Here is a 27792-nt window from a genome sequence, read left to right on the forward strand (position 1 = left end):
AAGCCATTTTATTATACTGAGTAATGGAATGAGTACAGGAGGTGATCGGAAAAATGGCACCTCGACTTGCACAAGGCAAGTGAAGAAATACACTCAGAATAGTAAAGGAATGGTCTCTCTCTGAACTGCGTCCAGGCTGCCGGAGAACTATCGTGCTGCTGCTACTACTGGAAATCAAATGAGGATTTGGTGTTGTTCCCCTCCTCAGAAAATGATGAAACTCTGGAATCAGACTCTACTCAAGAAACCCAGAAAAACTCAGAAAGATTTTCTGAAATAGCCGACCCGCGAAAATCACCCCCTTGGGGATCTATGCTATCCCTCAAGGCTCTGTGCTGCCACTGAGTGGAATCCTCCACAACTCTGCCCGAAACTCTGCCAAAATCCTCCAATATGCAAGGGTTGATCCCTTGCTCAATCTCCCAGCTCAAATCCTCGACAAAACCCCCCAATCCGAAACTGCCTCCAAAAGAACTGCGTCCCTCTCTCTCAAGACTACGCAGTCCTCAAATGCTCAACTCCCCCTCAACGCCAAAGATCAATGCCACTGCAAAAGATTGTTGAAAACTACTTTTCCTGAGTAGGCACTTGAAGTCCCCTGGGGCTAAGGGCAAGATCTCTGAACGGAGACACTCAATGCACTAAACAAGTGTTGCAGACAGGCTAAACAGCCAGCGTGCTCCAAGTCGAAGTGACTAGCTCAAATGCACATAATCGAATGACAAAATGAGGAGGCTCCTCTCTCCTTTATAGCGTTGGCCTCTCTCATCCCCAAGGCTCACCTCCTCCAACATAGCTCCTTCTCTTGCCACGTGTTCCTCTCCATCTGCGCAGTCCCTCCAAGTGTCTGCGTGGGCCCCTCCTCTACGTGGTTCTTTGGCCCCCCTTGGTTCCCCTTTAAGTTACAACGTTGTGCTACTAGGGAGAGACTTTATTCTAAAAGTGAGTTATGTCTCCCCTTTCCTCACCCTTTTATTTATAAATAACTATAGAAGGCAAAATTGAGCAAAATCGAATATTCCAACTAGCCATGGCTAATTAGGAATATTACAGTTTTTCCGGGGACTTAGTCCAAAAATAATGGTGTATTTTGTGTGTGTGCATCTATTTCTTCTGCAATATTTGTTTTGTGAAGGTTGTAGTGTATTTGTTTTGATATTTTCCGTAGCACACAACAAATAATTTGTTTAATTAAATTAACAAATAGAAGAAATAACAATCATTTGTTGCAATAGGATTTGAGGTAGGCGAATTTTCACAAGATTGGGCTTCTTGAAAAAATCTATTGATCCAAATCTTTATATCAAGGTTGTGAAAGATGAGCTCGTAATCATTCTTCTATATGTGGATGATCTTCTCATGAGAGGTGTAGAAGGTTGTATTCAAGAATGTAGTAAGCAACTGGCAACAGAATTTGATATGAAGTATCTAGGGCTGATGCACTATTATTTGGAGTTGGAAGCGTGGCAAGGACCTCATGAGATATACCTAGGTCAAGGAAAATATGGGTGATTGAAATGTTGAAAATGTTTGACATGATGGATTGCAAACCTATGACAACCCCTATGCTCACAAATTTGAGGCGGCTAAGAAGTTCTTAATCAAGCCTTGTGGATCCAACAAGGTATAGACAATTGATTGGCTCACTGATATATTTGGTAAATACTCGACCAAACATTTGTTTTGCAGTGAATGTTCTCAGTCAGCTCTAGACAGAGCACAAGCATGATCATTGGATACTAGCCAAGCATATACTGAGATATTTGCAAGGAACAGTCCACTATTGCCTAAAGTATGATAAGAGGAATGATGTCCATGTTGATTTTGGGTAGCATCGGATGTGCTCTAGCTTCGAAATTTTGTGGAGAGGCTAGAACACATGAGATCTCCAGAACCCAAAAATCATTTGGAGAAATTCCACCCAGATTAGGAGTTATTGAAATAATTAATATTTTTAATGCGTTCCTAAGTCTAAACTTAAGAAAATAAAAATATTAAAGTGTATTAATAAAAATATGGGGGAGAAGGTTCTAAGTGACGAGGATCAAGCTAGTTCTAATCTTATCCGTTGATTAGAGATTAGATCATGACAGTTGATTCATCAATTGGAGAAGTATAAGAGGAGGCTTGAGGGTTAGTTGGAGATACACCAAGAGATCAAAGAGTTTGATTTTTTTCGGGCGTGGTTTGCTGAGATAGTCAAGCTAAGTGATCTGAGTTGCAGTGGGGCAATTCGGCAAGGGAAATCCAGTCCAAGGTTGAAGAATACATAGCAGAGAGGAAGAGCAGCACCAGGAGAGATAGCGCAGCTCCAGAGAGGGTGACGTAGAGGCCAGAGGGGCTGACGTAGGTGACGCAGAAGCTGTTGGGGTTGACGTAGTCCCTTAGAGGCAGCGCTGGGGTTTTTCTATGGGGCAGAGAGGGAGCAGTTCAGCAAATCGAATTTTTAAGCAAGCAAGGCTCACTGTGAGGGTGACACAACTCCTAGAGGAGGTGATGCAGTTCCAGCGCAGAGCTTGGAGCAACCATCGTTGCCCAGCACAGAGGATAGCATTTGTCATCTGTGGGGTTTGATCATCCAATTGTTGGATTTGCCGAAATATCTGTCTCCAGATAGAGGTACTTCTGCCTAGGTTATTCTCTATTGGGTGAGTCGCATTTGGCACCCTAGTTGTATTCAAGAATCTACTTAATAATACAAACCCTCTTTACGTTGCATTGGCTTTCCCACATTGGTTTTTTCTAAGGACGATTGTCCAAAAACAACAATGTCCCTTGTGTGATTGTCTCAGTTTATCTCAGTTCATGATCTGATATATGTGTAGGCTACAATAACGTTTTTCATCGATGTTTATGTAATTAAATAACTTGTTAATGCAAAGAACAAGTAGGAGATGTTAAACCAACGATTGCAGTAGGGGTTTCTGATGTGTAGATTCAGAAATTTTCACAGTCCACTTGATTGGATATACAGATGCCAACTGGAAAGGCACTGAAATGGATGGGAGAAGCACTACTTGTTGATTTGAGGTAGCATGGGATGCGCTCTAGCTATGAAAATTGGTGGAGAGGATAAGGCACATGAGACCTCCAATACCCAGAAAGGGTTTGGGCAAATTCTAAACAGTTTGGGAGATATTAAAATAATTAATATTTTTAATGAAGTCCCTAAGTCTAAACCTAGGAAAAATAAAATATTAATGTGAATTAATATAAAACTGTGTTAGAATGGTCCAAAAGTCATGGATCAAGCTCGATCTAATCTCGGTCGTTGATTTGTCAGCGAGGAAAGTATATGAGGAGGCTTGAGGGTCACTTAGAGAACACACTGAGGGAGACCAGTTAGTTCAATTTCTGGAGCGGGGTTAGCTGAGAAATTGAACCAGTGGTCTGGTGAGCAGTTAGGAGGCAGCAAGTATGGAACAGAGAGATGGGATTAGCCACTAGAGATCAGCGTGGAGGCAGGAGAGGCAGATGCAGGGTATTTCAAGCAGACGCAGAGGCAGTAGGAGACTGTGCAGTCACTAACTGGGCCTACGTGCGTGACGCAGAGAGTCCCATGGCTAACGCAGTCAAGCAGGGGCCGACACAAAGGGTCTGAGAGCCACACAGAGATCTGTCAAGCTAATGCTAGGATTGGGAGAAGTGTTGGAGAATTTTTTCTCTGTGGGTAAGCTAGTTTGGCACCCTATTATACTGAAGAATTGTTGAATAATAAAAACCTCCCTTGTTGCATTGGTTTTCCCACATTGGGTTTTTCCGGGAACTGTTGTCCAAAATAACTGTGTCAATGTGTTGATTCTTGTGCATATGTTTGTTATGTATTACTGTGTGATATATGCAGCCATATTTATTTTAATGTTTATTGAAGTAATTCATAAATAACTTATTGTGGAATAAGTAGGAAAAGTAAATCAGTTGCCGCAGTGAAAGAATTTTCACATGGTATCAAAGTGAATAATCAAAGACAAGGGAAAATCAGTTATGGGTCAAGACCAAGATGCAAAAGCATCCACGTCAGGGGATTCACACAGAGTTTTAGAAGATTGCACAAGAGAAAGAGATTTCGATTTCTCTATGTTAGCTTCCAGGCTGGAAGAAAAAGTGGCGTGTATGACTAGTGTTGCATCATCAGAAGCATGGTATATAGACAATGGAGCCTCATGGCATATGACGACAATCAGGGAGTGTTTCTCAGAATATCGAGAAGAGAAGATGAACTTTCAGATCACCATGGGGAACAAAGTAAAGTGTACTCCAGTAGGTAAGGGTACCATAGTCTTTTGGACAAAATCGGGAGAACAGTTCTGTGCTACAAATGTGTTGCATGTACCAAGATTGGGGATGAACTTACTTTCCATGTCGCAACTACAAGGCAAGGGCTATGACTTCTACTTCATCAAGGAGAAGGTATACATCCAACACCCAAGCTAGAAAAAGAAAGTGCAGATCGGGATCAAAAGTAATCGGTTGTATAGATTACAACTAGAATCACCAATGGCACTAATAGGCAGTCATGGAGACAAGGACTTGAACGAACTATGGCATAGAAGAATGGATCACTTGCACCATGGAGCTCTGAGAATTCTCAAGAGCACTGTAACAGGACTTTTGGATCTGAGTACGTAATGAGATGATGTATGCAGGGGATGTGTTCTAGGAAAGTATGCCAAGGAAGCATTTCCTAGGAGCAAACACAAGGCCAAGAGTGTACTAGGATTGATACACTCAAATATCTGCACCTATGTCTGTCAAAGCTCTCAGTGGTGCTGAGTATTTCCTTACCTTCATTGATGACCACTCAAGGAAAACTTGGATTTATTTTCTGAAAACCAAGGATGAGGTTTTTTGTCGATTCAAGGAGTTCAAGGCTCTGGTGGAGAATCTGACTAGGAAGAAAATAAAATTTTTGCACTCAGATAATGGTGGAGAATATGTTGATAAGGACTTCACTGATTTTGCGCTTAGGAGGGCATTAGAAGAGAGTGGACAGCTACCTACAATCCAGAGCAGAATGGGGTAGCAGAAAGAAAGAACAAGACTATTGTAGAAGCAGCTAGAGCCATAATGTATGATCAGGATATGCCAAAATTCCTGTGGGCGAAAGCATGCAACACAACAGTCTATATTCATAACAGAACTCCTCATCGGGCATTGAGCAAGATTACTCCAGAGAAAGTCTTCACAGGGAAGACACCTGAAGTCAGTCATTTCAAGATATTTGGGAGTTTAGCATATTGCCGCATACCTGAAGAAAAGAGGAAGACGCTGGATCAGACTACGGAAAAGGGATATCTAGCAAGATATAGCAAGAACGCTAAGGCCTACAGAATCTATCTTCTAGGGAGCGAGAAGGTAATAGTACGACGAGATGTAAAGTTCATGGACGACTGAGCTTTCAGAAGATCTCGCGAGATGCCTTCCAAGGAGCAGTCGAAAGAGGAGTCGTTGGTTAAGCCTCCTCAACAAACAGAAGTAAATAATTCTTCATCAGGATAGGAAGATTCTCAGGAAGAGGAGGAGCGAACAGAAGCACCTACTGGCAGAGGAAGAACTAGCAGGGAACTTCATCAGATTATGTGAGATGCAAAGGACTTCATCGATGCGCCAAGAAACAATAAGAGGGAGCGAAAACAGCCAGACAGATATCAGGCATTAGTAGCTCAAGATGGAGAGCCTGCAAGTTTCAAGGAGGCAGCTCAACATCAGGTTTGGCTAGATGTGATGGTAGAGGAATACAACTCCATAATGGTAAACGATGTCTAGGAGGTGGTGCCAAGGCCTCAAGACAGATTAGTGCTAGGTTCAAGATGGATATGCAAGACCAAATACGTTGCAGACTGCAATGTTGAGAAATACAAGGCCAAGTTTGTGGCTAAGGGGTACGCTCAAAAAGAAGGGATAGACTATGAAGGGACCTTCGCCCAATGTTTTAAGACTCTGACTCCGACTCCGACTCGGCCGAGGATCGACTCCGACTCCGACTCCGAAACGGTAATGACTCGGCCGGCTCGATTTCAATGACTCGGTCGTTGTAAAAAATACATTAAATATTTATTTTTTTATAAAAAAACATAATTTTAAAGATTTTAAACATAATTTTAGAGATTTTCATTCATGTTTCCAAACACACCTACAACTGGAGTCCTTGCTGGCTGTGAGACTGAGGATGGTGGATTGGGATCTGCATTCAACTGAACAACATGTTCAAGTTCAATTGATGTCTCGATATCTAAATCTAAATCAAGATCCTCATCAAGATCAAACTCTGTTGGACGACTCTCCACTACCCAATCTCATGTTGGATCAATGTCTTCCAACACAATGGGATCTGAATCAGGTCTTTTGTTCAGCAAATGGTTTCGTCTGAGCCGGAGGTTGTATTGGACATAAACTAGATCATTTAACCGTTTTTGATCCAAATGGTTTCTCTTCTTTGTGTTACTTGTGAGTAGGGGCGAAAATGGGAGCGGGAGCGACATTTTCAGAAGCTCCTGGTTTGGGAGCGAATCCCAGAGGGGTTCGACAACCAATGTCACTAACATCAAGGTACATAGAGGGATTTGTGCTCTTGATTAAATAAGAGTTCCATACCCTAATACATGACAAAATTCAATGGAAACATTGCAATCCTCCAATCCTGAAATCCTGAAAAACTGATAAGTCTGTTGGATTTTGAATGAAATCTAAAATTCTACTTTCTCCATATGAAATCCAATGAGGTCGAAACCACTCTCAAACATCCCGAGTCATTTCATGGTAATGTTAAAAATTTAAGTAAAAGGATGAAAATGAAGATTAAGGAGAATGTCACTTTTACTTTAAGAATTTAACATTACCATGAAATTTGAATAGCATATCAATAGTAGAGAGCATTTGAGTGTGTTAAATAGGGTTTGGGAGGGGGAATGGACCCCAAATGACATTTAGCAAATTCATATAACACCTTGGAGTCCAAACCAATCAGAAATCACCTTAAAAACCCATTAAAAAAATATTAAATTGTTGTTTAACGTATTCTGGGCCGGCTTTTTGTGACTCGGCCGAGTCATAACAGAAATGGCCAAGTTGGCCGAGTCAGCCATGACTCGGCCGAGTCATTCAATGACTCGGCCGAGTGATCGCTGACTCGGCCAAACGTACCGTTTCAAAGGCCGAGTCATGGCTGAGGGTATCGGCTCGGATCAACTCGGCCGTTTCGGTATCGAAACGACTATTTTTTAAAACAATGCCTTTGCCCCGGTAGCCACGTATACATCTATTAGGGCTGTGATATCTCTTGTAGCCCAAATGGGATGGGAGATCCATCAGATTGATGTAAAAACAACATTTCTAAACGAGGTAATAGAAGAGGAGGTATACATTGAAAAACCAGAGGGCTTTGAAACTCATGAGAAGAAGTCTCATGTATGCAGATTGAAGAAAGCCTTGTATGGGTTGAAACAAGCACCAAGAGCATGGTATGGTCGAATAGATGGCTACTTGCAGAATATAGGATTTGTCAAGATTGATGCGGATCCCAATCTCTACTATCTGGTTATAGGGAACAAGCCGCTAATCTTAGTATTGTATGTGGATGATCTCTTTCTGACAGGATCATCCAGACTCAATGGGGACTGCAAGAAGAATCTAGCCACATAATTCTATATGAAGGATTTGGGACAAAAGCACTACTTCATAGGGTTGGAAGTTTGGCAGCAGAAGGGAGAAATCTTCCTTGGGAAAGGGAGGTAATCTACAGAAATCCTGAAAAGATTCGGGATGGAGGACTGTAGACCTATGGCTACGCCAATGATCACCAACTAGAAGAAGATTGATGCATCAGAAAACAAGGATGTCGATCCCACTGTATACAGGCAGCTCATAGGGTCCTTGATTTATCTGGTCAATACCAGGCCAGACATTTGCTACACTGTAAACACCCTCAGTCAGTTCATGGTGGAACCAAAGAGGGCACACTAGGCAGCAGCCAAACACGTTCTCAGGTATTTTCAGGGAACAATCGATTATGGGCTCTTGTACACTAAAGGTAAGAATATTAGGTTGAGTGGATTTACTAATGCAAATTGGGCAGGAAGTTCAGTGGATCGAAAAAGTACCTCTGGGTACTGTTTCAACATTGGATTAGGAATGACCTCCTGGTGCAGTACAAAATAGAAGTTTGTGGATCTGAGCTCATCTGAGGCAGAATATATGGCAACAAGCACAACTTCGTGTGAGGCCATATGACTTAGAAAACTGTTGGTGAACCTATTTAGAAAGAATATGGAGGCGACCAGGATCATGTGCGACAATCAGAGTTGCATCAAGCTCTCTAAGAGTCCAATGTTTCATGATAGGTCGAAGTATATTGATATCTAGTGTCACTTTATCAGAGACTGTGTCCAACAAGGAGCTATACAGTTGAGCTACACTCTTACAAGAGAATAGGTGGTGGGCATCCTCACCAAGGCCCTTGGAAGGACAAAGTTTGACTACTTCAGGGAAAAAATGGGGATGGTGAAGAACCCATTTCAGAAGCAGAAATGGGAGTGATAGCAGCACAGATGCAGAGGGAGTTGTTGTACATGCAGGAATGGTAGTGGCAGAGCCATGGGCAGAAGTACAAGATGCAGTAGTGCAGAGGATGATGGGCAGCAAGCCTAGCATCAGCACAGGCACCGATGCCGGATGATCAGGGTGATGCTCAGTGAGGAGTATTGCTAGAGCACAGTCCTTGTTAAGAGAAAGTGTTGATTTGAGGTAGCTTCAGATGTTCTCTAGCCACGAAAATTGGTGGAGAGGCCAAGGTACATAAGATCTCCAATTCCCAGAAAGGGTTTGGGCAGGTTCTAAACAGTGTGGGAGATATTAAAATAATTAATATTTTTAATGAAGTCCCTAAGTCTAAACTTAGGGAAAATAAAATATTAATGTGAATTAATATAAAACTATGTTTAATTGGTCCAAAAGTCATGGATCAAGCCAGATCTAATCTTAACCGTTGATTAGGGACTTAATCTCGGTCGTTGATTTGTCAACGAGAAAAGTATAAGAGGAGGCTTAAGGGTCACTTGGAGGACACATTGAGGGAGACCAGTTAGTTCAATTTCTAGAGAGGGGTTAGCTGACAAATTGAACCAGTGGTCTGGTGAGCAGTCACAAGGCAGCAAGTATAAAAACAGAGAGATGGGATCAGCCATTAGAGATCAGCGCTGAGGCCGGAGAGGCAGACGCAGAGGCAACAGGAGACTACGCAGTCACTAACTGGGCCTGCTTGGGTGACGCAGACAGGCCCAGTGCTGACGCAATCAAGCAGGGGCTAACAGCCACGCAGAGGTCAATCGGGCTAATGCTAGGATTGGGAAAAGTCCTGGAGAATTTTTTCTCTCTGTGGGTAAGCCAGTTTGGCACCCTGTTGTACTGAAGAATTGTTGAATAATAAAAACCTCCCTTGATGCACCGGTTTTCCCACATTAGAATTTTCAGGGACTGTTGTCCAAAATAACTGTGTCAATGTGTTGACTCTTGTGCATATGTTTGTTTCTGTATTACGGTGTGATATCTGCAACAATATTTATTTTAATGTTTATTGAAGTAATTTCATAAATAACTTATTGTGGAATAAGTAGGAAAAGTAAATCAGTTGCTGGAGTGATAGAATTTTCACACTACTAGAGGATGTTTTAGTTTGGAATCCTCCATGATATCTTGGATGAGCAGAAAGAAAGAATCAATTGCTTTGAGTAGTGTTGAGGTTGAATATATTGCAGCCTGTGAAGTAAGCAAAGAAGTTGTCTGGTTGAAGAAGTTGTTGTTCGCCCTGTTTGAAGGACCAATGGACCCTACTGTGATACATTGCGACAACACCAGTTGTATAAGGTTGTCTGAAGACACAATGTTTCATGCAAAGACAAAGCACATAAATAACAAGTATCATTACATTCGAAAGTTGGCACAGGATAGAGTGTGACGGCAACAATATATCTCCATTGATCAACAAGTAGCTGACATCTTGACAAAATCTCTTCCTAATAAGAAGCTTGCGTATTTGAGAGACAAGCTTGGACTGGTTCATATATACTCCCTAGTTAAGAGGGAGAGATAGACACATCATTCTTGTCTTCACTTTGTGAAGAAAGAATGGAGGATTGGGTAAGCATTTGGCTTCCGATACTCTTTGAGGATGAGGTAGGGCATCCAAGATAAGAGTAGTCAAAGAGGAAATTCCTTGATGATGTGTTATTCCAAGATAAGAATTGTCCTAAAAGGACATACTCTGTGAACACCCGGGTGGGGTATGTGCCTTGAGAGACAATGATGATGGTGTCTATTATTCATTGGTCTCGCCAACATTGTGTTCTAATCTTGTGGAGAGATAGAGTTGTTAATCAAGGCCTTGCCATGTGGCAATGTTTGTTGGTATGATGCAAAGAGATGGCTTACCAATCCGACTCTTCTTATGAGATCTCTTCAGTTTGAGAATGTCCATGTACCATTATGAATACCTCCCCAGTTAAGAGGGAGTGTTGAAATGTGCAACTAGGTTCAGTCTTCATAAATATGAAATGTACTTTTGCTTCTTGTATATTGTAAAATGAAAGAAAATTTATTATTGCTATTTTTGTAGCATGGTTTTCATGCTCAAGGTCATCTTTTAGAGGTCAAGCACCCATTGCGTGCTTCTAGGGTTTGTCCTAGGGTCAAGAAGTCGAAAGAGTCATTGCCATATGAAGAAGACCCCAGCGGGCACATTGTAACTTGTAAAAAGAATTATTGTTGTATTTAGAAGCATCAAAATACCCTCCAAGTCCAAGTCAGCCTGACAACTAAGAAATCAGCCTCAATTAGAGCATGTTGTCCTCCTTGGAAGCCTATATATAGGAGGGAATTTGACCTCCTATGGACACACTCATATTCTCATCATTCAAGCGAAGGAAGAGTAGAAGAAGGACGAAGGACAAGTGTTTAGGTTACTTCTCTCTTTCTCACACACATATGTGTGAAGGAGGAAGGCTAGGGTTTTGTTGGTGCAAGATCAAAGATGAAGAAATTCCATAAAGAAGGTAGAAGGAAGGTGCATTAGGTCACCTACAAGCCCTAGAAGAAGGAGAAACTCAAGTGAAGGTCAAAGGAAGCCTTGCAAGCCACGTGTGGAAGAAACAACTATTGCAAGGGCTGAAAATTTCAGACCTGTAGTAGAGGCCAAATTTTGTAGTTGGGGGTCGAAGTTGTGCAGCTAAAAGAGATTTGATTAGGTTTGACTTGGACAAAGGAAGCACATCATCAAGAAGGTTGGACTTGGTCTTGGACGGGTATTGTTCTTGTTCTAGAGGTCTTGGAATTTGTCATTTGAAGAATCTATAAGAAGAGAAGAGATTTGTTGGTTTTCCTCTCAAGTGGAAAGGTATTGGCCCTAGCTTGCAGCCTATATCTTGTGTTCTTGTGTATTGTTGATCTTCTTGTTTTGGTAGTTGTTTGATGATAAGAACAACATAATAATAAGAGAAGAAGCTAAAAAGTAAGAAAAAGTAAAAAGGCATCACAAGTAGTTATCAAGTTTAAGAAAAATCATCTTAATTGCAGCCCTACAGATCTCTCAACAAAAGGTATCGACTGGAATTATGATAACTTGTTGATGCAGTTGATTTACCATGTGTCAAATTTGTTGACCAAGATTATTTTAATTGGATGATGTTGATGCCAATGATAAATTGTTATAACATTAGAGAAAGTGTCAACAAGAGAACATCTAGATAGTCATTATCAATACCTCCCTAGCTAAGAGGTACTGTTGAATTTTGTAGCTATGGTTGGTCTTCATAATTAATACTTTTAGCCCTTGAAATATACATAATGAAAAATATAAGAAATTCTCTTCATGTTGGTTGCAAAAGGAAAAATTTTGAATTTCTAAAAAGTCGAATTTCTGGCTCCAAATGACATTTCGACCCTCCAAACAATGAAGTCAGCCATCCAAACAATGAAGTCAGCCCTCCAAACGATGAAGGCGACCCCAATGAAGGGACATGCCCGTTCGGGCTCTTGAAATGCCTATATATAGGCCATTCATCCTCCTCCACAAGAGAAGAATTTGGATCACCTCTAAGGCAGAATTTGGACCATCTGAGGCAGAATTCAGACCATTTGAGGCAGAGAACAAGGAGGATCTGAGGCAAAGAATAGGTCGAATCTGAGACAAAGATCTGAGGCAGAGTTTTTGGGCATACCACGAACAACAGGACTAAGATTCTTGGGCACCGTAGATAACTAAAATTCTTCCCTAGCAGATCAGACCAAGATGAGCTCATTGGGTAGCAGTTTGAAGGGCAATTTGACCACGTGTGACCAAGGTTATGTTACTAGTCAATTTGATTTTGTATTTGAGTTAGATGTATCTCTTGTTGAACCAATGAATTTCTCCAAGGAAAATGTTGTTGGATTTTTCCCCCATTTGGGGTTTCCCAAGGTAAAATGTTTGTGTCTTTTGTTTGGCTGTCTCTTTACGATCCTATTGGAATTTTATTTATATTGTTGAGATCTTCTATGTAATTGTTTTATGATGAATATGAATGCAAGAAAAAATTAACTTAAGAAATCATAAGAAGTAATTATCAATTTAGAAGATCCCTAAAAATTCAACAAGTTCCACCATTCCTTGAGAATATCGGAAATCATCCTAGTAATCCTAAAACCATCTATTTGGTCATCGGACTGTTACAGTGCACTGAAAACAACAATTGGGAAGATTATGCTCTTGTACTAGACCTGTGTTGGTATATTTGAGGGTTGTAGCACCAAGCACGCTTGTTCACTCAAAGCCATTTTCTCTTTTCTTTTGTGTCTTTCCCGTAGAATCTATTTCACAAATAGTGGCATATAATGTTGAATTTTCTAAGTCTATCAATTAGAAAATTAATCTATATTCTGTTGGTTTATTTCTTCTACTTTTAAATTCTGAACAAGTTATTTAAAACATTTAAATACCAAAATAAACACAATACAGTCACAACATCTACAGATCATCAGCTGAAAGAAAAAAACACAAAAGTGACATCGTTATTTTTGGACAAATGTCCCTAGAAAAACCCAATGCGTAAAAACCGGTGCAACTATTCTGAGGGTTTATTATTATGCAGTATTTCCTTTAGTACAGCTGGGTGCCTAACCGGCTCACTCGACTGAGAAAAAAATAGACGCCAGCAATACCTCTCTACTCGGAAAGAGGTATTCAGAAAACTTGTCCCACGAAACCCCCTCCAATGTCTCTGAAGCTCTGTGTTGGCCCTTCTAGCCTCTGCGTCAGCCTCCTACTACCCTACGTCAGCCTCAAACCTCTCTGCGTTAGCCCTCATAGGCACTAAAGGAATGTCCAATGAATTCAATAGATTATGAGCAAGCTCAAGCTCAATAAAAGTACAGAGATATTTACAATAATAGAAACATCAAGTTTCTATGTAGAATAAGGAAACAATCAGTTTCATCTAAGAAACTGCTAAAAGAATAAAAAATAGCAACAGCTAAAAGAATGAGCATTAAATACTAAATAGGAATATTCTAATACCCTCCCTTAATGCTCAATCTATTTACAACACCAATAGACCCTCTGAATTTGACAAATTTATCAGGACCAAGAGGCTTGGTGAAGATGTCAGCGGGCTGCTCTGTTGTGGGAACATATTGCAACTGAACTGAGCCGTCTTCAACAAGCTGGCGAATGTAGTGGCAATGAGTTTCGACATGCTTTGTTCTTTCATGAAAGACCGGATTTTTGGCAAGTTTGAGAACTCCCTGATTATCACAAAACAAAGAAGTAGGCCCAGTCTGGGAAACATGCATATCTGCAAGCATACGTCAAAGCCAAACTGCCTCACAGGATGCCTTAACTGCACCCTGATACTCTGCTTCTGTTGAAGAGAGAGCCACTGCCTGTTGCTTCTTACTAGTCCAAGTAACAGCACTGGATCCTAGACTAAACACATACCCAGCTATAGATTTACGGTCATCAACCGAACCGGCCCAGTCAGAATCAGTGTAACCACTGAGTATAGGATTGGAACTGCGAGTATATAGGAGGCCATAATCAGAAGTACAATGCACATATCGTAGCACACGCTTTGCTGCTATCCAATGATCAGCTTTAGGAGATGACATAAATCGAGAAATATAGCTGACTACAAAACTGATGTCAGGTCTGGTGGCAATAAGATAGATGAGACTGCCCACTAGTTGCCTAAACAAAGTTTCATCCACAAGGGGAGAGGATGACTGTGATGAAAGTTTGAGCCCTGGTTCCATAGGAGTCGTGGCAGGTTTGCAATCCTGCATTCTGAACCTGTCCACAAGATTTTTGGCATACTTGGACTGAGAGAGAAAAATATGATTTTCAGTCTGCCAAACTTCAACCCCCAGACAGTAATGAAGAAGTCCCAAGTCTGTCATCTCAAAAGTTCTGCATAAATCTTGTTTGATCCCATGCATCAAATGTGCAGAGCTGCCAGTAATGATGAGGTCATCCACATAGACAACCACAAGCAAGATATCATCACTAGTATGCTTGATATACAGGTTTGCATCAGATGGGCTGCGCTGAAAACCCTGATCTGTCAGGTACTGATCAATTTTCATGTACCAAGCCCGAGGAGCTTGCTTCAATCCATAGATTGCTTTAGCTAATCGACACACTTTCTGTTCCTGACCAGCAACCTTGAAGCCTGGAGGCTGCGTCATGTAGACTTCTTCTTGGAGATCACCATTTATGAAAGCACTCTTTACATCCATCTGATGAACTTTCCAATTGAACTGAGCTGCTAGGGCAAGAACAAGCCTTATGGTACTCATCTTGGCTGTAGGAGCAAAGGTCTCTTCATAGTTGATGCCTTCCTTTTGTGAGAACCCTCGAGCCACAAGACGAGCTTTATACTTGTCTATGGTTCCATCAGCTTTGTATTTTACTTTATACACCCATTTGCAGCCTATGGGCTTTTTTTCGGCTGGAAGATCAGAAAGTGTCCAGGTGTGATTCTTCTGAAGACTCTGGAATTCGGCTTCCATAGCCTGTTCCCACTCAGATGTACCCTTAGCCTCTGAATAGGTTTGAGGCTCAAAGATACTGTGAAGGTTAGCCATAAGAGCAAAATTGACTGTAGATTGTTGTTTGTTCTTATGTCTAGAAGTTCTACCTTCAAGAAGCTCATTATCTCGGAGATCACCAATGGTTTTAGCCCACCATTTAGGCCGAAGAGTAGAGGAACCAATATCAGGAGGAGGTGGAGAGGTCTCAAGAGCAATAGGGGCAGCAAGAGGAGGGTTATTTTCTGGAGGAAGCTCAGATAGAGTATTATCAAATACTGATGCTACATGATCCCTCCCATCAGGTGGACCGACCGGAAGGAGAACACTGTGAGGCTGATCCTCAGAATACTGCTCAGAGGAAGAAGACTGAAAGAAACCTCTGTCTTCATCAAATACTACATCCCGACTGAAGCTAAGACGACCGGTGGCTATATCTATCAGTCTATAGGCCTTGTGATGATCACTGTAACCTGTCATCATGAGTTTCTGGCTTTTGGAATCCAACTTAGAGCGCTTAGCAGGTGGAATCCAAACGTATGCAACAGAGCCAAATACTTTGAGGTGACTGATCTTAGGCTTACGGTTAGACCAGACCTCTTCAGGGGTCTTCCCTTTAACAGCCTGAGTAGGTGATCGGTTAAGAAGATAAACAGCAGTAAATACTGCATCAGCCCAGAATTTGTTTGGAACACTCCTGTGTTGTAACATGGAACGAGCCATTTCAACAACCGTGCGGTTGTGACGCTCTACAACACTGTTCTGCTGAGGAGTGTAGGGTGTGGTTATCTGACGTTTGATGCCATGAATATCACAGAAGTTGGCAAAAGCTGAAGAACAAAATTCCCCCCCATTGTCGGTCCTAAGGGTCATGATGTTACAGCCAGACTCTTTTTCAACTATGGTTTTAAACTTCTGAAAAGTACTAAGTGCATCAGATTTATTTTTGAGAAAATACACCCACATCTTTCTACTGAAATCATCAACAATAAGAAAAAAATATTTGCAAGCAGTGATAGAAGCTGTATTCATAAGACCACAAATATCAGCATGAAGTAACTGGAGTACCTTAGATGCGCGCCAAGATTCTCCATCCTTGAATGAAGACCGATGTTGCTTTCCCGCTTGACAGGCGCTGTATACCCCCAACTGCTGAGTTTGTATATCAGGTAATCCTGACACAAGTCCTTCCTGAGAGAGCTGAGAGATACTGCATATTTAGATGCCCATATCGCTGATGCCATAGAGTGCTGATGGGAGAGACACGTGCTGCTAGAGCCACTTCTGGAGAGTCACCAGTGTCAAGTAGTCTGAATAGACCATGGTCTTCTAGGCCAACAGCAACTGTTAGACTAGTCTCCCTGTCAATGATGGAGCACTTGTGTGCACTGAACACTATATCAAGCTGAGGAGAATTCCTCATAATCTGGCTGACAGACAGCAGATTAATTTCCATACCAGGAACATAGTATACATTCAGAAAGATGAGTGTGCGTCCACCAGACTGGATTTGAACTGTACCTCTGCCATTTACTGTGTACTTTTCACCTCCGCCAAATACCACGGAATCACTGAAAGGTGAAAAGTCAATAAACCAGTCACGCCTGTGAGAGAAATGGCGTGATGCACCAGAGTCAATGTACCAGGCAGAGGAAGGAACATGATCTGAAGACCTTTTAGCCATAAAGGCGTAAAAGGCAGAATCTGTCTGCTCGGAATGTTCTGCAACATTTGCTGTTTGATGGGGCCCTCCCTGTTTCTTATGTTCAGAAGCAATCCTCTGTCGGCAATCTTTCTTCATGTGACCGAACCTGTGACAGTAATTACACTGCACACTTTTCTTCCTAGCAGGATCAAAAGGCTGAGAAGAGCCTTTCTGCTGAAAGTACTGAGAGGACTGATATTTTGCAGCAAATGCATTTTCCGAGGACACTGATGAAGCACCACTGCCAAACTGTTGTTTCCACCGATCCTGTTGCAGGAGTTTGGTGCATAAGTCTGGAAACTTCAGATCAACATTTGTGGTGGTAATGTTGAGTGTTTCTATGAAGTGTTCATAAGATTTTGGTAGACTTTTCAAAGTAATGACTACCATATCTTCTTCCTCCATGGTCCGACCAATGGCTTCGAGCTAATCTCGAATGTCTTTAATTTTGTTGAGATGTTCCTGTAGAGACATATGTTCATCCATCATGATGGAGAACAACTGATTTTTGAGAAAAAAAGCTCTGCTTTTGTCAGATGTCTCGTGCAGTTCTTTCAACTGTTCCCAGATCTCGGCAGCTAACTTGCCAGAAGGAATCTGTGGTAACTGATCATCAGTGACAGAGAGCTTGAGAAGCATAACAGCCTCTCGATTTCGATCATCAAATTTATCTTGATCTGTACCAGTTGTACTGGGACGAAGCTCTTTGCCCAAAATGAGCTGATCAAGACGCCTGTATTCAAAAATGGTCAACATTCTTTGTTTCCAAATGTTATAGTTGCTGCCATTAAAGCGTTGATTTCCTTCTAACATCAGATTGGTGAGCGTGGCCATTTGCACGTTTCTCAAGACACAAAAAAAAAGCAAAAAAAACTCTGGCACGGATTTCAATGAAGATGTCGGCTGTACTGGACAAAATTTGGACAGGTGCTGGAAACTAGAAAACTTACTGCAATAACCCACGGATCAGAAAACTTGCTTAACACGTACAGTGCTGTGTTAACATCGGGATGACCAAAAAAATGTTGAACCGACAGCTGAAGAGGGCTGACTGTACGAGCCAACACTTAATGCTGGAGAGATAGATATTGAATCACGGCTCAAAACCTGCAGGTTAAATATATCGATGGTGCAAGATTAAAGAGGGAGCCGCCCGCAACACGCACACCATAAAACGAGCCACGTCCCAAAAAAAACGCTGATAATAAACCGATCCCGCTGATAACGTCGGGTTCACTGTATACAAGACAGCCTTCCTTTATTCCCGACGCCGAGGAAATTTCAAGACAGTCAACTGGGATCAAGAATCAAACTCTACAGAACTCGTAGATTTGTTGCAAAGGAAAAATCAACAGCGGTTTCACGGAAAAAATTCGAGGCACAGACGATTCTGCGTATTCTGCGAATTCTGCGTATTCACTATTCGGCTTCAACGATTTGTCATGCACCGGTTTTGGACGCGTCGGGAATTGAGCACCCCAGTCAGAAATATCCTGGGAATTCACTGTTTTGAACAGTAGAGTTTACATAAAACTGCCTTCGTTCTGATCGGAAGCTTAAGAACAAGCTTAGAAGCCTCGCCAATTTAATTGCGGAGGAGCTGTAAATATATTTCTCAATACCTGCCACGATCCCGCTTTGGTCTCGATCCCGTCAGATTCTGCGGATTTTCTCGATGCCACGGATTGGCCGCCGCCGCTGCACGAAACCCTTATGAATGAACGCAGTGGCCTCAAGCCGATATTTGGGCCCGAGATCCCACTAGATCCGATCTAAAACGCCCGCAGAACAGTTCTGGAGAATCGGAAAAACCTGATAAATAGCAAGGGGAATTTGAATATGACTGCACGTCCTGTCCTTAAATTCTGTGGAGATCTTGCTGCATGAGAACACGACAGAGACGCAGGAGAAGAATCCAGGAGAAGAATCCAATTCTGTATCGAGATAGACGACTGTAAGCTTTTATCACAATGAGCAAAGCCGAGGCTAAGACTCAGTGAAGGCTACCTGGCTTACAGAGGGCTCGACCTTAGAAAGGGATGAAAGAAAGACCTCGAGAAATTAGAATGCAGAGAGAATAACTGTTCAAGAAGTCTCTTTTTCTGGCTCCGATACCATAAAGGAATGTCCAATGAATTCAATAGATTATGAGCAAGCTCAAGCTCAATAAAAGTACAGAGATATTTACAATAATAGAAACATCAAGTTTCTATGTAGAATAAGGAAACAATCAGTTTCATCTAAGAAACTGCTAAAAGAATAAAAAATAGCAACAGCTAAAAGAATGAGCATTAAATACTAAATAGAAATATTCTAATAGGCACCACGCAACCTCTGGGACCCTCTACGTCACTCCTACAGCCTATGCGTGGATGACGCAGTCCCTCTGACCTCTACATTGTCTCTGTTGGGCTCTGCATGCCCTGAACTGGCTGTTGCTTCTCGCTCTCTGCTTCTGCGCTGGTCTCTTGGCACTGTCTCTGCCTCTCTGCCTAGTACTCACTGCCCCTCGCTGCCGATCACTAATTCATCTTTGCTTAGCAACCCCACTCTAGCAAAATGAATGACTGATCACTCTGGTGTATTCTCCAACTGACCCTCAAGCCTCTTCTTATACTTTTCTCGTTGGTCCTCCAACAGCTGAGATTAAATCTCTAATCAACGACTAAAATTAGATTTGGCTTGATCCATGACTTCTGGAACCTTCTAACCCAGTTTTATATTAATACCCATTAATATTTTATTTTTCCTAAATTTAGACTTAGGAACTCCATTGAAAATATTAATTAATATCTCCCAAACCGAGAACAATCTATCCAAACCATTACTGGGTCTTGAAGATCTCATGTGTTTTAGCCCCTCCACCAATTTTCGTGGCTAGAGTACATCCGATGCTACCCCAAATCAACACATAAGTGATCTCATGAATAATTCTTAAAAGGTTAAATATTTGATCACATGTGATTGCTCATATACAATAAACACTCAGAAAAAACTGAGACATTCTAATCAATAAATCTTATGATTAACCCCATTTACATAATCAAATCCTAGCCACCACTTACTTATACTAAAACAATAGGCAAAGGATTTAGTATAGGGAATCCTCCCTCAGGTAGGAAACCATCTTCCAAGACCTAGAAGTATGGGGCCAGGCTGCTGGAGTGAAAATCGGTAATTTGCTTGATAGTTTCCTCAGGACTTCCCCATGGTGAAGTTAGGACTTTTCCTGTAGGGAGAATCCTGACTTTTGGTTTGTGTGGGATCATCAACAGTTTGAGGGTCATTCAACGATTTCATCCCTAATCTTCCCTTAAACCAACACTTGTATGGGGATCTTTTTAACACGGAAAGATGTGGTTACAACCAAAGTTATCGAAGTTAAAACAGTTATGGTTAGAACTGATTCAGTTGAAAACTGTGCAGTTTCATAAAAAGAAGCGAGGGGCGAGGCTGCTGAAGTGAAAATCGGTAATTTGCTCGATAGTTTCCTTAGGTCTTCCCATTGGTGAGGTTAGGACTTTCCTGTAGGGAGAATCCTTACTTTTGGTTTGTGTGGGATCATCAACAGCTTGAGGGTCATTCAACCATTTCATCCCTAATCTTCCCTTAAACCAACACTTGTATGGAGATCTTTTTAGCACAGAAAGATGTGGTTAAGACCAAAGTTAAAACAGTTATGGTTAGAACTGATTCAGTTGAAAACTGTGCAGTTTCATAAAAATATGTACAAGGGCTAGTTATTCTCCAAATCACTCTGGCACAGCATCCAACTTCTTCCTCCGCCCCACTCACCCACCCAGCCCACAATAAAAACAAAATCAAGAAGAAGATAAAAACATAAAAAAAAAATATCCCCATTCTTAAACCTTAATCCAATGCTGTCTAATTATGCTCATTTCCCCTCTATTGTCCCAGGTTAATGTTGATTTTAACATTGGAACTTAAAACTGAAACCCAACTTCAGGATGTTTTCTCCTATGACCTCACAGAGAAAGTAAAAATTGAGGCATGTTTCCGGTTTCAGCTGACTTGACAGTTTCTCAACATCTCAGCACCATAATAAAATAATGCAACGTTTATTTCCTACATCTCCTGGGTTGTGGAATTGTGGGATTGAAGCATGATAAGCACTTGTGCATGATTGATTTGGATGGTGAGGATCCTGGTGTGGGGGGTGATTTTAATGATATATTGAAGCGATTTGTGCAGTACGATCCGTTAAACTTTCGAGGGTATTTTAAACTTTAATGTTTACATATTTTGGTTTAGATATGTATCATACTCTGCGCCATTTTTCTATATTCACCACTATATGCTATATACATGAGCAAAATTTGCATATTTGGTGTCTAATTGTTTAGATTTACATTGATGTGTATGAACATTGAATATATAAAATTTTAATTAAAATTTGAATATTTGATGTATTTCATTACAAATGGTTATTTTCCTGTGTTTTTTCATGGCTCCAGTCACATTCAAGATTTTTGGCTTTTCTGGTTACAGGTCCCATCGGGTTCTAGTTCTGATAATGATGATTAAGGCATGCATTATAGTCCCAACTGACAATCTAAAGCAGTAGAGACTGAAGACCATTTGATCTTTAGATGGAATTCTTAGGGCACCCAGTAAGAAGGCACAAGAAAGTTTTCACCAAGAAACTTCATGAAATGGCACAACTATTTAAGGAAAAGAACATTCCAAATAATGGAAAATGTCTGCCATCATCAAATTTCTCTAGGAAGATAAAGATGCATGATATATAACATATCCAAATAAGTAAAATATTTATACTTTGGTGTCAGATCCCACTAAATCAATAAGATGAGATTTATTGTATCCCAGTTATGTGCACCAGCACATACACGGACACCATTCCAGACACATATGTATCAACACAAACAATGACATAAAATTGAAGGCCGTGATCCTCCCATGTTGTCTAATAGTGGCATTCAAGAACAAAACTGGGTAGTGTCAATACCTTAAAACTTGTAATGCTCTGTCTTGATGACCTTCTGCTACATGTTGAGATGCTAGCTACAAAAATTCCAAATACTCAAAATATGTTGTCAATAGAAGGAAGTAAAATTGTACATCACCTTAACAACAAAATCAATATTTTATAGATGACAACTTTCTGTACAAACTACTTACCACAAGCAACTCATCTGAGGATAATCTGTCCATTGACTTCCCATTATTTAACTCAGATAGAGACCCAACCTGTTGAGTCACCTTTGATCTTGCACGTAGACCCAACTTTTGGTGGACAGAAGGATGCCTAAGTGATAGATGCTGCAAAATTGCACATATACCAATCCAGGATATATAAGACTTTCTGACATAAAAACTTTATAATTAGAGTTAACTAATCTGAGAAACTTAAAAGAATTTGAGTTTATAATAGCCTATTCAGCTCGTTCTTCCTCACAATAAAACAAACATGATGAATAAAATATCATAGGCCCAACACATCCATCATCCATTTATTGCCATAAATTGTTAAGGTCTCTCCCCACAGAAAAGCACTAAACTTTGTGAAGTTTACGATTGACTCTCTTCCATTAGTGAAAGTTATAATAACAAAGAGAACTTCTTGCAGTTGCTTTATTGCATGTGAATATCTTGACAAATGTGCATTTACAAATCAACTATGTTGCTCCTTAACCACTAAACTAATGCCCATATGTAAATAAGAAGACTGTCATTGGATGAAAGAAAATCTTAAAAAGTGCATCTATATGTTTTGTAATCCATAAATGAAAAGCCAGGTTATCTCCAGAAGTTTAGAAGCCAAATAAACATTACCAATACATAACATTCAAAATGTTAGCGAAGGAAAATTCCTGTGCATGGAGACAACTTCGCAATATGATAAAGAAACTATATAGAAGTCTTAAAAGTAGAAAGCCTTTCCAGAAATTTTGAAGTCTTTCAACAAATGAATATAAGAACTCTGTATCATAGCTGTTTCAAACACAGTAGGCCAGTGGATCAAGCATCACTGTCATCTGTAATGTCAAATCTTCCTTCAAAATATCAAATCTCAAGCTATAAATAAGAAGGGCATTAAGAAGCCATGCATGACCAGCATTAACCCTTAGACTTCAAAACTTAACGTTCATAATCCACAACAGAACATCAATAAATTCTGCTTCAGAATGGAAGCCTAGGAAGATGACTAGCATACAAAAAATAAATTCCAGGATTTGTAATCGTTTTGAGTTTGGATATGAGGATTGCTTGAGCACTAAATAGTCTTCAAGGTCAGACTTTCGTTAACAAAATTTGATGGTAAATGCACACCTAGGAATGAATATCAGTGTTGGATCTGTGAAAATTCGAGAATCCTCACCCGAATCTACTTACTGCAGCAACTGATTAAACTTCTCCTATTTGTTAATGACTGAAACAAATTATCTACTGCTTCCTACAGCAAATATCAAAGCTAATACAACTGCAGCCTTCACTTAATTAATTAATTTGCCCAAAACAAGAACAGAACAATAGAGAAAAATCCACACAAGTGACACTGTATTTTTTGGACAAATGTTCCCGGGAAAACCCAATGCGGGAAAACCGGTGCAGCAGCTCTGAGGGTTTTATATTATTACGCAATAGTTTCTGAATACAACTCTAAATGCCCTTTCAGAAATCCAATTACAAAGAAAATAAACTGGCAAAAAAACTTAGTGAGATTACCTCACTCTACCCGGCAATTCCCAGTTCTTCCAGCAGCTGAACCAAATGTCCCCGACTATCTTTGTCCCAGCCCTACGTAGGCCCTGTGTCAGCCTCAAAAGGTTCTGCGTCAGCTCAACTGGGAAATGTCTTGCCTTCTGGAGCAGTTTCCAGACCTCCAGGCTCAGAAATGTTAGCTCCTCTGCAAAACTTGAACTTCTACTCTGGATGACAGTGTTGTCACTGCGTGAGCCCTTCTAGATCAGTGTCAAGCTTTGTGTGGGCCCTTTTGGCATAGCGTCAACCCTTCTAGTGTTTCTCTGCCTCTCTCTACTGCATATCCTGGGTCCTAGAGAAGATACTCCAACCCAACTATCCCTGCCCCTCACTGCAACAACTCACTATCGAAATTCTCCCCACAGCTCCTTTGCTCTGCTTCAAAAAATCGATTCTTTGAACTCTCTATGTGTCTTTCCAAATGACCCTCAAGCCTCCTTAAATAATCTCCTCGTTGACATTCAGCGGCCCAAATTAGAAGCTAATCAATGGTTAAGATCATTTTTTCTTGATCCTCGTCTTCTTCTAGAAGTTACACCCACATTTAGATTAATACCCATTAATTATTTTATTTTCCTAAGGTTAGACATAGGGTCCCATTAAAAATAATTAATTATTTTAATAAATATGTTTTCGAGTGGAATTTCCCAAAATGCTTTATGGGTTCTTTGGAATACATGTGCCCAAGCCTCCCTGCAAAATTTGAGACTTAGAGCACATCTGATGCTACCATAAATCAACACTCCCTCTTAGCGAGGAATGTGCTCTAGCAATGCAACCCGCTGAAGCATCACTTTGTTCTGTAACATCTCCCTCTGCACTGCTGATGTCTGACCTGCTGTCCACCAACCACTGTGCAAATGTTGCATCTATACTGTTGTTGACCCTACCACTGTCAACATTGCATTTGTACTACAACTCCCTCTGAGTGTTTGCATCCGTGTTGTTGTTGGCACTGTCGTTGCCAGCTGCCTCTACATTGTAAACTGCTACTGTTACTGCATTAGCAACGGAAAAACATCCCAAATTACTGAACTAACTATGTTTGGTATGATACTATGTGAACGTTGGAGCCTAACTGCTGCTAGTCTCTACACTGACCTTCCGAATCTACTACGTTGCTGCTGACCTCTACTCTATGCCATCTCCACCGCTGCCAACTATGCTCTGCGTTGTTCAGTCTCTGACGCTCCTAGCCACTCAATTGTCTCTCCAACACTCCTCGACACCATCCAACACTAGTCCATCTTGCTACTACAAAACTGGGCTCCTGTAGCAAGGTAATGATCCAAGAGGTGGGCTCCTCAAGGATCTTGCCCATCTGTAGCTCCTTCGAACTATAGCTCCAAATCATCCCACCTCCTTCCTGGAGATATCTCGACTGTCCTGGCGAACTCCTCTTCCTCAATCTTCGCGGGCGCAGCCTTCAAATTGTGCTTCTCATCTTTGTCCTTCTTCCTAAGAGGACACTAAGTTGCATAGTAACCCATCTCACCACACCTGAAACACTTTATCTTCGAGACGTCCTTCTTACATCTCTGTTGCTCCTGCCGCCCCTTCGATGTGAGGGCTGCATTATCCTCCTCCTTGGACTTCGACCCACTACTATTGCTTCCGTCAAGCTTGCACTTGACTAGATCTCTCCTCAGCTCTTCTTGCTTGAGAGTTGTTGAAGAATTTAGGGAAATTAGTATTAGTAGGATTCTTCTAGCGATTCTTCTAGATTTGATAACAATTTGTGGAGTGCTTTTACAATTTATATTAGCTTGATCTTCTTCTTATTATTAGTGTGTGCGTTTGCTTCATCAAACTGCTACCAAAACAAAGAGACAAGAACACAAGATGTTTGGCAATCTGCCAGGGCCAAAACCTCTCCCTCTTGGAGAGGAAAACCAGCACAAAAATTTTCTTATAGATATTCCAATTGAGGAATACCAAGGTCGTGACCCTCGATCTACTAGGCCACTCCAAAACCAAGACACCAATCCTCTTCTTACTACTGAGATCATCTTCAACATTGTTGCTTCACTGTGATCGTTATTCTTGCAACTTCACTAAGATGACTATTGTACCATATCTCCATCTTCACTTAGATCATAACTGCACTCTTACTGAGATCATCATCATGTCAACTAGGTCTCTATACTAACCTTGTCTTCATTGAGATCTTGATTGTGTTTATGTGATTACTGTGAGCATGCCAAGAGTGTATTTCATTTCAAGTATGCCGAGACTGTGAGTGCAACTGTGGGATCATCGTGATCCTCTTTATGCTGAGACAGTAAGACTGAGATTACACCTAGGATGTATGTTGAGACAGTGAGGTTTCCCGAGATCTTTCTCATCATATATATGCAAAGACTGTTAGGAGATAGGTCCACTGAGACTGTGATAGTGTTCTTCCCTGCACTGAGATCTTCCTTACACCAAGGTCGGAATCATGATGACCATCTGAGAAATGTAGAGCCAATGTACTCACTGAGATACTGTGCTTATACTTGACCGAGATTCTGAGCCACTGTACTTTACCGAAGTTGCAGAGCTGTCCGAAAATCCTTACTCCTGTAATGCGGATCTCTGTCCTGTACCCATACGAAGATCACCCTGTCACAAACCTCCGAAAATCTCAAACAAGTCTGATTTCTTCTCTGTTATTTTACGGATACCCTAGCTGGGTATTTATAGTGGTCCTCCATAATTAGTCGACATGATAGGTGTGTTTGTTGATGCAAGCCAACATGACTTATATTTAATTTCCAGGCCGACATGACTGTGTTTGTACATCGTTTATCTTGCAGAATTCTTTGTTGAAGAATGGTGCTTGTCTTGGAGGGCTTCTTGACACTAGGTTGACCTATGTACATTACATAAATGCTCATAAAGAGATATTTAACATAATCTTGACTCTTTGACTTTCCTAGACCTATGGGATGAGCAAGAAACTCATTCATATAATTTTATAAAAATAATATTTATTTTTCTTGACAAGTACAAAGATCAAAATTACATTAACAAATACCAAACCTAGTTACACTTTTCTTCAACAAGTGTTGCCCACATACTAGCCCAGTCTGGCAAAGCTACCTTGCCCAGGATGCTCTGGACAAAGACTTGCCACTCTTTTGAGACTGAGTTTAGGCCCGGTCTCAACATCTCGGAACCTTGAGGTGTAGACCCCACAATTAATAACTCATCACGGGTCTCCTGAAGCTTCGTGAGGAATGGATCTATACGCTCCCCCTACTACATCTAAGCAAATCTCAGCTTCTACTCCAAGTACATCTTCCGCTGCTTGGAAGATCCCTGATACAACGTACACAAAGCGTCCCAGATCTCCTTAGCAGTCCCTCTGGGATCTGGAACCAGAAAAGCCAAAAATCTTGAATGTGACTGGAGCCATGAAAAAACATAGGAAAATAACCACTTCTAATGAAATACATCAAATATTCAAATTTTAATTAAAATGTTATATATTCAACGTTCATACACATCAATGTAAATCCAAACAATGAGACACCAAATATGTAAATTTTGCTCATGTATATAGCATACAGTGGTGAATATAGAAAAATGGCACCGAGTATGATACATATCTAAACCAAAATATTCAAACATTAAAGTTTAGAATATCCTCTAAAGTTTAACAGATTGTACAGCACAAATCACTTCAACATATCATTAAAATCACCCCCCACACCAGGATCCTCACCATCCAAATCAATCATGCACAAGTGCTTATCATGCTTCAATCCCACAATTCCACAACCCAGGAGATGTAGGAAATAGCTGTTGCATTACTTTATTATGGTGCTGAGATGTTGAAAACTGTTAAGTCATTTGAAACCGGAAACACGCCTCATTTTTTACTCTCTGTGAGGTCATAGGAGAAAACATCCTGAAGTTGGGTTTCAGTTTTAAGTTCCAATGTTGAAATCAACATTACCCTGGGAAAATAAAGGGGACATGAGCATAATTATACAGCATTGGATTAAAGTTTAAGAATGGGGATATTTTTTTTATATCTTTATCTTCTTTTTGATTTTGTTTTTGTTGTGGGGTGGGTGGGTGAGTGGGACGGAGGAAGAAGTTGGATGTTGTCATTAAAATCTAAAATTTAAAACTTTTTATGATTTTTTTTTAAATTCTAAACCATATTTAAAAAATATATATATATATAACAAAAAAAAAAAAAAATCTAAAGCTAAAACTAAGATCTAACTAAATCAATGTCTAATCTAATGTTGATTTAAATGAAACGGAGCTTTAACAAAAATTATAAAATCCTAAACTTT

The 27792-nt window shown here is 40.7% G+C and overlaps 1 protein-coding gene across 2 annotated transcripts in view; it reads right to left on the bottom strand.

Moving 5' to 3' along the window:
* Positions 1-27792, bottom strand: part of LOC149200289 (ALBINO3-like protein 2, chloroplastic) — a 440553-nt gene that overhangs the window by 159321 nt on the left and 253440 nt on the right. For both annotated transcript variants that reach the window (XM_089402653.1, XM_089402652.1), the window contains 2 exons: positions 21917-22057; positions 21744-21799 (listed from right to left, as the gene is read on the bottom strand). In XM_089402653.1, coding sequence (XP_089258779.1) covers positions 21744-21799; positions 21917-22057 — 197 coding nt within the window. The remainder of the gene's footprint in view (positions 1-21743; positions 21800-21916; positions 22058-27792) is intronic.

The sequence above is a fragment of the Pinus tabuliformis genome, chromosome 2_1, assembly GCF_031772625.1.
Source record: "Pinus tabuliformis cultivar Carrire ecotype Pingquan chromosome 2_1, CPIR1, whole genome shotgun sequence".
Taxonomy (NCBI): domain Eukaryota; kingdom Viridiplantae; phylum Streptophyta; class Pinopsida; order Pinales; family Pinaceae; genus Pinus; species Pinus tabuliformis.